The sequence below is a fragment of the Schistocerca cancellata genome, chromosome 5 (assembly GCF_023864275.1).
Source record: "Schistocerca cancellata isolate TAMUIC-IGC-003103 chromosome 5, iqSchCanc2.1, whole genome shotgun sequence".
NCBI classification, from domain to species: Eukaryota; Metazoa; Arthropoda; class Insecta; order Orthoptera; family Acrididae; genus Schistocerca; species Schistocerca cancellata.
This window is the reverse complement of record NC_064630.1, coordinates 197829503-197839932: the sequence shown is the minus strand read 5'-3', so window position 1 is coordinate 197839932 and position 10430 is coordinate 197829503. Positions and strand designations below refer to the sequence as shown.

The 10430-nt window shown below is 40.0% G+C and overlaps 1 protein-coding gene across 1 annotated transcript in view; it reads right to left on the bottom strand.

Annotated features, from left to right (window-relative positions):
• Positions 1-7434: 7434 nt before the first annotated feature.
• LOC126187803 (dynein regulatory complex subunit 4) overlaps positions 7435-10430 on the bottom strand; it is a 155987-nt gene continuing 152991 nt past the window's right edge. Inside the window, exon 11 of the mRNA XM_049929088.1 lies at positions 7435-7660. Within this exon, the coding sequence (XP_049785045.1) occupies positions 7475-7660 (186 nt within the window). The 3' untranslated portion in view covers positions 7435-7474. The remainder of the gene's footprint in view (positions 7661-10430) is intronic.

Below are 10430 nucleotides of genomic sequence, written 5' to 3'. Positions count from 1 at the left end.
TTGTTTATAATGGACCATATAAAGTCATTGGTATACCTCACACAAATGCTTATTGCTTAGAGTATCCAAGCTCTGGAAAACGATTAGGTATACGGAATATTGTAGACTTGAAATTGTACCAACCTAGGATCGATTAATACCACACAATGGGTAATTTGTACAGTATGTAAATATAGAGTGTAAGATTTAAGGATGTGCCATGTTGCGATGCTTTTGCCTGACCTAGAGGTCATTAAAGAAGTTGTAATTAATAAGTAATTAATTTTGATTAATCAATTTAATTTTAATCGATTTAATCATGATCTAATCATCTGAAAAATCCAAGCTGCTAGTTTAAGTTTTCAGCTGAGTCACAGTAGATTAAGCAAGGTAAATATGATTTTGTAACTTTCTGTAATATTTCATGAATGTGTGTTTTTATTAGTCATTCTCGACGTACTTAGACGCTGTTTTAAGTTTCAGGCTAGTACATGCGTGTGATGATGGACAGTGTTGAGTTATCCACTGTGATAGTATTAAGGGACTCCTTGAGATTACTCGGGAGTGAGTTTTTCCTAAAGGATTCAGTGAAACGGACGTTCTGGAAATGCCGTCACACAGGCAGGTGAGATCAAGCGTGCCGCACAGGCGGGCGCAACAATACTTGCGAGGCGAAGCCGCTGTCGGCTCTGTGCCGCTGTCGGCTCTTGTGCCGCTGTCGGCATTCTTTGTACTTGCGGGTACGGAAGGCGGAACTGTTTTTCTTCCTGGACAGCTGAAAGAATTCTACTGTCAATATTTATGTTTTATTTTATCTCCCGTATATTATTTTCTTGTTTAGCGTTAATTGGACATGACGAGAATATTAATTATGAAAAGGTTACATAAAATTGTGTATTCTATGTAATTAATTATTAGTTTGCGTATTTTGATATACCTGTTTTTTATGACCATGTACTCTGATCAATTTTGCAAATAGTATTCCATTTCTTATAGTGTTACGAATTTTAATGATTTTGGAATAGCTAAACCATTTTCTATGTTTTCTATGAATTTTGATATGTTGTCAACCTGTTTTATTTTGTGCAAGATGACAGAGTGGAATAAGATTAGGAGTGTCTCCACTCAATTATTATTGTCTAAAAAAATTGGGTTGTGGTTAATTAGACGAATGCTAAATTTTTTTGATGTTTTGAGCATATGCATTTCCGCTGTTTCTTTTTTTGGGACATTTTCTGAGTCTGTTTACGTTGCACGAACATCCTCAGACAATGTGGGGCACGTGTAACGCCGGAAATGCATATCCTCCTATTTCCATCTATTGTACTATTTTTTTCCTTGCTTTGTTACCTCAAGATATGACATTTCTGTCTCTTTGTATATTGTAATTGTTTTACTATTTGTATATTTATGCATTTATGTCGATGTATAATTGGTTTGTTTCGTAAATATTATTTGTATTTTTACGCTGGGTCTTGCCTAGGGAAAACTGCTATCGAACGATTACGTCGATAGGTCGTGTGAAGAATCAAAGTGTGTAGGATATTTGGTAGTGTTTACTCTGCCGCGTGGAGCGCGGGCTGAGAGAAGGAGTGTGGCGGGAGTAGCGAGTGGAGCAGGTGTGTTGTGTGACGCTCCCGCGAGTTGCCGCGCTTTCGGGGTTTGGCAGCATGTAATTGCGCTCGACTTGCGATGATAGTTTTTGACATGGTGTCGCGGACGGGAAGCATTAGCCAGCGCACGTCAAGAGCCCGTTTCGCCTGGTGACCGTGTCGAGAAGAAGGCGCGCCAACATCCAGCTTCTGCAACAGCGACGGCCGACAATGAGTGACTGTCGCCACCTCCTCGATCGACGGCTTCAAACCTTCAATCAACCAACAAGGAAGACTGGAAGCAAGTAAAGTTTTAGAACTGTATGGCAGACCTCAGCTTTTCAAACTGTACCATTTTCGTAACTATAATTACAGCAACTTAGCATGAACATTTGTTGCTCATTGTCCCAATTGCATTGCCAAGCAGGGTCCCTTCCTTTTCCGAAATGAACCCGAGTGTCGTTGAAATTTAAACGCCAGCACTAAAGTAATATAGCTAATTCTATTTCACTGCTTTAATTTCAAAGTTCAGTTAGCTGGCTACAATATTCAGATTACACAAGCACAAATTAAGAGTGCGAGTTTTGTTACCATATTTTAGCTTACCTGTGACTGCAGCTCAGCTTGGTACGTACTAAATTTTACTATTGTTAATTGTTCAGAATCATTTAATTCAGGCTCAAAGTTAAATCTCTTCTTTCTAAATTGCGTAGATTCAAGTAGCTTTTGAAATGATTGTTGAGGTAGTCCAAGACTAACCGTATTTTACTGAATTTCGATGTGCTTCAGAAAGAAAGCTCACTATTAACTTCAGTCACTAAATTAACTTTCGATTTTCCGGTTTTATTAATTCTTTTGCTAAATTAAGTCAGGGTGTAGCGAAATTTATTACTTCTGACAAACTTTCAGTTTTCACACTACACGTGTCAACCTTCAGTTGCCACGCTTCTAGTGCTAATTATATGTGTAATAACCTTTCTTTTTCAGTTACTATAGTAATTGTCCTTAGGACTGGCGACCGTGATTTCCCCCAAATCTCAAATACCTAATTATCGCTAGTTAATTGTTAACGTAACGGCTGCACATTTACTTTCTTTATTAACTTTACCCCTTTTCAAAATTAATTTCCACCAGTTTCATTAGCACAGTTCCTTTCATTTAGATGTAACCCTTTCCTCCCTCTTTACCGACAGGTTAACTTCGGTGACGATTGCTTTTCCAAAACTCCCATTAGGTACACGCGGTTTCATTTTTCACTGTCATTAAGGTCGTAAGTGAGGGGGAGGTTACAAGCAGTGCATTACTGGAGTCCAAGGAATTTAAGTAGGATGCTTTGTAATGTCATTTTTGTCCTTAAGTTTAATGTTCTTTACTCTTTTTTGTAATCTGTAACAAATTTGTCTGTTTTTTATTTCACCTACAGTAACAGAAATATTTTAGGGCAGGGATGCAAGGGGTCCGTGATCCCAATGATTAACCCATTTTTGCCTCACATAAGTCGATGGCAGGCAAATTCGATTGTTAAATGACACTAGCACTAAGTGAGTGAGTGTCAGAGGATTCGAGTATGGAGCCTGTTGACTGCAAGTGGAGCCGTGAGATATGAGATATATGTCATACCGGCTAAGTAAGTCCTCACTGCAGTGGCTTGACCCTCAGCACAGCATTATCGATTCGTGACAGATTATATTCGTGACAAGTGAGTTTAAAAAGGTTTACTGTGTGCCGAATATTCTGTGTTCGCACGAATCATGTCAGTCATACATTGGACTGCAGTGAGGATAGTGTTAAATACATTGTTATAGCATGCTACGCAATACTGAGAATACTGACCTGTGATGAGATTAGCCGGTCGGAGTGGCCGAGCGGTTAAAGGCGCTACAGTCTGGAACCGCACGACCACTACGGTCGCAGGTTCGAATCCTGCCTCGGGCATGGATGTGTGTGATGTCCTTAGGTTAGTTAGGTTTAAGTAGTTCTAAGTTCTAGGGGACTTATGACCACAGCAGTTGAGTCCCATAGTGCTCAGAGCCATTTGAACCATTTGTGATGAGATTAACCATGATAAGAAGTGTGAGATGAAAGTAGCGTCTGCCTGAAAATTGTGTTTAATAAGAGTACATTAATCAAAAGAGTGTAAATCATCTTGGCATTGGTTATTGCAACACCCTCTGTCACTGTGTAAAATTGTTGAGTAGCAGAATCCTGATAGGAAAGAACATCTGATTTAGCTCTCACCTATTAGGCCACAGCCACTTCAAAACTGCAGCTAGAAGCCACAATGTAGTACAAAACAGAACCCAGTCTGCTGCTTTTCGCAGGTCGCGGAATCCACACATCCAAGCACAGTATGGCATGACATACTTTACCTAGATGAAAAAATCCATTACAGATTATACACATCTATGCTGAAACTGCGTGTAGTACAAAACAGATCCTGGTGCCCTGCTGTTTTGCAGGTTGTGGAATCCACTCCCCAAGCACAGTACGGCACAACATACAAGGGTAATCCCAAAAGTAAGGTCTCCTATTTTTTTTATAAGTACATAGATCTGTTTGTTTCTACAGTGGTTTACATCAGTTTATAGCTTGAACATTTAGCTATTTTTCGACATAATCACCATTTCTGTTGCTGCATTTTAGTAGACGCTGTGGCAGTTTTTGTATGCCCATGTCATACGAGCACACCACCATGCTGTTCAGAAAGTTACGAACCTCTTCTTTCACCTCGTCGTCGGAGCTGAATCGCTGGGATCACAATTAACGCTGACAGGTAATGTGAGACTCTGAAAAAACTCAAACGGGCAATTCAGAACCGGAGAAGAGGAATGTTGAGCAAGGGCGTACACATTCTCCATGACAACGCTCGCCCACACATCGCTTGGCAAACCGTTGCCCTCCAGCAACAGTTTCAGTGGAACATAATCACCCACACACCCTATAGTTCTGACTTGGCGCCCAGTGACTATCACCTGTTCCCTTGGTTAAAAGAACATTTGGCCGCAAAGCGATTCAGCTCCGACGGCAAGGTGAAAGAAGAGGTTCATGACTTTCTGAACAGCATGGCGGCGAGGCTGGTATGACATGGGTATACAAAAACTGCCACAGTGTCTACAAAAATGCATCGACAGAAATGGTGATTATGTCGAGAAATAGCCAAATGTTCAAGATGTAAACTGATGTAAGCCATTGTAGAAATAAACAGGTCTATGTACTCATAAAAAAATACGAGACTTTACTTTTGGGGTTACCCTCGTACTTTACCATCGCAGCAGCCTCTCAGTTATATTACCTGAAGACCTGACGTAATCTTATATCAACAAAACGAAAAATCCATTACAGATTATACACATCTATGCTGAGACATACCGTATTTACTCAAATCTAAGCCGCACTTTTTTCCGGTTTTCGTAATCCAAAAAACCGCCTGCGGCTTAGAATCGAGTGCAAAGCAAGCAGAAGTTATGAAAAATGTCGGTACATGCCGCCACAACTAACTTCTGCCGCCGAATATATGTAGCGCTACGTAGGCACAAGGATAAATACTGGCGCCAAAATCTCAGCGTCGGTAAATAAATTAAAAAAAAGTGGAAGACGAGCTTTTTTTTCTCCGCCGCGAGTTTCGACCACTGCATTTTCATACATTATCCAACGAAGTAAATACAAATTCCGTATTGTTCATCTTCGAATGTAGCACAATTTCAGTGTACTACGAAAATCTGACTGGCAAGACTGTTTGGGATGTTTGTCAATATGGCCAACTCTACGTTCTGAATTTTTTCCTATCTGTGAGAAGAGATAGTTGCTAATAGGAACCTGATGAAATTTGAATCATATACAGTATTCTCTTCACCATAAGAATTATACGAATATAAACATTTTGCCATGTATTCTTTCGTGTTTGCTGCTATCTCATTTAAATCCTGTCTGCCTAATAAACTACGAAACTAGAGTGAGACAACAGCAAACGCGGAAGAATATACGTATCGTGTCATGTTTATATTCGTATTATTCTTATGCCTAATAGTGATACAGTCAGAAATGAAACACGGCAAGTGATTAGATTTTTAAATCTAAAATGACTAATTTCTGTGCAGAATTTGATGTAATAAAGAAGCGACCGCAAAGATTTTCAAACGGAGAAAAATTTTCGCCTAACTTTCGTTCAGAACATGTTCTATCATACGCAGTCTATTATTTGATTCTTGTTGATCATTATCAAAGAAAGCAGCAGTGTAAGTAACAACAAATTGCGGTCTCTTGCCATTGTTTCGCTAATGAGACGATTCCTCTTTTTTTTAATTGTAGGCGGCGGTAGCACGCACAAAAGCAAGCCATGCCGCAAGCGGCGACAGGCCGTGAACACGCACTGTCAGAATGCGACAAACAATGCATGATACAGTGCAGTAATGCATTCTCAGCTTAGAGTGACTGACGTAAACACCTATAACAAAGAAAACGGCAATTATCAGATCAAAGCAAAATAAGCAATCGATTCAAACCAGACGAAGCACGTGAAAAAGGAAGGGCACCCGTATAAATACGGACGGAGCGCCTGACGCATAGCAATGGCTACCTGGTAAAGCTTAACTGCTAAGCTTAGACTCGAACCAAACTACTGTAGCTGTATCGTCATTCATTCGACCTAAATTGTGTCTCATATTACAATGGACAAACTTTGTTTCGATTTGGAGGTGCGGCCTAAAACTTTTCTGTCCCCTTGAATTTCGAGTCTCAAATTTCAGGTGCGGCTTAGATTCGGGATTTTTTTTTTCCTTTATTTCGAGTCTCATTTTTCAGGTGCGGCTTAGATTCGAGTGCGGCTTAGATTCGAGTAAATACGGTAAATCGCATAAAACCACAGAAACAAGAGTAACGGCAATAATCCTTACCTTGTAGCTATATCTTTTGTTGTACAGCCCAAAAGCTAAAAATTATCTGCAAATCAGTAACAATGATGGAAAATAATGTGTAAGCAGTCTTAAAAAATGACAGTTTCTGCCTAAACAGAAACTTGGTGATCTGCACAGGAAAGAAGTAATTGTTGCATTGATTAAGCTCTTGTATATAGCATAATAAAAAGCAGGGTATTAGACACATATCACACTGGAGGTCTCGTTGGCACCTTTTCTCCATAAATATTCTTCTCGCAGCATTTTCATTTATTATGACGGCCACTTTTTTTTCACCCTCTGATATGTCGTGAAATTAAAATCACAGCGAAAATCTGGCGAAGCTGTGAGCACATGTGATGCACAGTGTCCCTAGCATGCCTTTCTACTGCATCAAGACACACCTGAATGCACAATGAGCACGTAAAAATGCCTTCAACGATAGTGTCTACTGCCAAGTGTGAAGAGCCTGTTGAGGGGTTTTGCCTGATTTCATGCAACCCACATAATGAAACAGTCATGCATTTCTTTCTTCACGACAGTTCTTGGCCGCACACTACCGGTGCAACGAAGACGATCCTGCAGCATTTCCGATGGGAAGTGTTTGATCACCCATACATCTCAGACTTGGGTTGGAGTGATTTTAATCTCTTCGCTCACATGAACTGCTGGCACAGACAACGAAATGCAGGCCAGCATGGGGAATATGCGGAAATCACAGGCCTGCCTCCTATGGCGAGAGGATTAGAAAGTTGGAACTACGCTACGACAAATATCTAAGTCTGAGCGGCGACTGTGTAGAGAAGCAGCTGGAAGTTGTAGTTAAATGTTAAAAATAAACCATCTTTGATTTTCACTGTGGTTTCCATTTCGTGACCAATCAGAGGTTAAAAAAATAACATTCGTATTTTTAATGAAGAAGCTGTAACTGAAACTGAGAACAATTATTTATTCATGTTGTACAGGTTAACGAGAGGTAAGGTAAACACAGATAGGCTCCACGTCTCCACGTCAGGCGGCAACCTGGTGACGCTGGCGGGTGGCGCGCAGCGGCGTGAAGCCCAACTCCTCCGTCGGGATGCCGTACTTGCGCAGCTTGCCCTCGTACGTCTCCAGCAGGTCGTCGTGTGCCTTGCACACCCGCGACAGCTCGTACTGCAGGTCTTGGATCTTAGCGTTCTTCCGCTTCAGCAGCTCCTGCACAAAGACACCATTATATAAAAAGTGCGATGGCACAATTACTGCTCACTCGTCAACAACTGTATCAGAACTAGCTCGTATGTTGGACGGACAGTGCTCTGTCCCTATGTCAAATGAAAGAGTAGAGAGTGGCGCCTGACTAGGATGCCGCCAGAACTTGTACTGGCCATACATGGGTGCAAATGTGCAAGGTGCGGAATGATGGATGCGTAGAACTGAGATGGCAACGAAACAGCGATCTATCGGAAGTATAGATTTTTCTTGATTTAACACTGAGCATTCAAAATTATATTTATTAAATACTATTTTCGGTATTGGTTCTCACATTTTCTTACACATCTTAGCCAAATTAATTTAACAAAACGAAGATTACTATTACACTGACGTAAGGTAGTGTTAAGTTCATATCTTCTCTACTCGGTCCATCGTCAGTTATTTTACTGCCCAAATACCGAAGCTCGTTTACTACAATTAGTGTCTCATCCAATAATTTAATACCTGATTTAATTCGACCAAATTACATTATCAGTACCCTTGTTTTACTTTTATACTTCTCAAGATATTATCCATCCAGTTTAAGTAAACTTCCAAGTCATCTGCAGTCTCTGCTAGAATTACAATATCATTAGGAAAAACCAATGTATTTATTTCTTCTCTTTGAGCTTTAGCACCCTTCCCAATTTTCTTCCTGCTTGCCTTTACTACTTACTCAATGTAAGGATTGTATAACATTGGGTACAAGCAACAACCCTGCCTCACTCTCTTATCAAATACTGCTTCCCTTTCAAGTCTCTCAGCTGTTATAACTGCACTCTAATTCTGTAAAAGTTGTAAATAACGTTTCACTCCCTGTACTTTATCCCAGCTAGCTTTAGAATTTCAAGGAGTGTATTCTAATCAACATCATCAAAAGCTCTCTCTAAGTCGACAAAAGTTGTTTAAACGTATATTTGCCTTCCTTCAACCCATCTTCTAAGATAAGTCATAGTCAGTATTTCCTTGTGTTCCTACATTTCTCTGGGATCCAAAATGGTCTTCCCCAAGTTGGCTTTTAATCGGATTTCCATTCTTCTGTAAATAATTCATCACAGTGTTTTGAACGATGATTTATTAAACTGACAATTCACTACTATCCACTCCTGACAGCATGTGTATTCTTTGAAATTCGAATTATTACATTCCTACTGAAGTCTGAGGGTGTGTCATCTGTTCATATATCCTGCTCGCCAGGTTGAATAGTTTTATCATGGCACACTCTCCAGGGGACCTCAGTAATTCTGATGGCCTGTCATCCACTGCAGGCGCCTTGTTTCGACTTAATCTGGTGGTGGGTAACAAACACGCTACAAGAAACAGGGCAGGAGCTGAGAATTGTAGTCAGTTGCAAATTGTGGCTCTTTAACGCACAATCCTGATAATCAGCACTGCGTCACGGAAATGAGTGCGGCTTAGATAATTGTTCGCAGCGCTCGATCAAAACTATATTGGGCGTCGAAATATTGCACTGAGCAATTTACGAGCTTCCCAGCGCAGCTGTCCCAATAGGCAAACAAATTCATGTTCCCGTACTTTGCACTTATGCTGCAGTGGTACCCACTTGTGGGGATCTCACAGGAGGTTGAAGGTGGATATGGACACGCCTGTGTACGTTACCCGCGAGTAGGTACTGAACAAATGGTGCATTATTCTGTCGTGTTTTACGTCGAGAAATGTGTAGTGCTGCGATCCGACATCGAATTATGCCAAAAACATCGCAGACTTAAATGTACACCAGACAAAAAATCCTCTAAGTAAAGACTACACTTTAATGTCTTTTGCTACCCGCAGTTTTTAGATCTAGAAGTAAAGAAAATAATAAGTATGTTTTATTCCACACGATAGTTTAAATATATAAAATGAAATGCTCACGGGAAAATATGCATTTTTAATAGTTAAAATGACGGATTTCAAACACCTCTAAAAACTGCAAAGCAAACAGGCACACTGTGGCTACACAAATGAAGAATTTAATCTCCTTTAAGCCTGCGACACAAATAATTAATAACATAATTACTGATGGATTCTTTAAGACCCGCAGCACTGAGACGCGATGGTATCTCATCTATAGAGCAATATTTTCGAATGCCGTCTCAACTCAAACTGCCATTTCTCGAGCGCCTATTCGGCGGGCGAACTGCATCGAAGCCAGTGACTGTTCGGAAAAATTTGCAAATTCTCGGCTGCCTCCAAATAACAATACGAACAGCAATTCCTTCATAGTTTTATAAGTTCATCACTTTTCTTATCATATACATGATGATAAGTCTCTTAATTTAAAATTTCCCCTCTCTCCATGTAATTTTTATGAAAGAACATTAATAATAATGTTATTTCATAAATTATTATTAATAAATTCCATGACCACATTCGCCACAGTATACAGGGTGAAGAAAAACAACCTGATAATAATGTCAGAGTAGGGCTGGGGACTTAAAATCATAATCAATCGGCAATGAATGCGCGAAAGTTTGTCCATTAAAATAATTTTTCCCAACTAATACCTATAATAATAAAGAACGAAGCTACTACTATCTAAGTCTGAGCGGTGACTGTGTAGAGAAGCAGCTGGAAGGTGTAGTTAAATGTTAAAAATAAACCATCTTTGATTTTTCAAAGTTGAACTGCCAAAGCAAACAGGTTACGTTAGTTGCGACTTTTTGAGATGTTTGCTGGGTTAAGCTTGATTATTAAATCAAGTACGCGGAAACAACGGCAGTGGGGCACAACA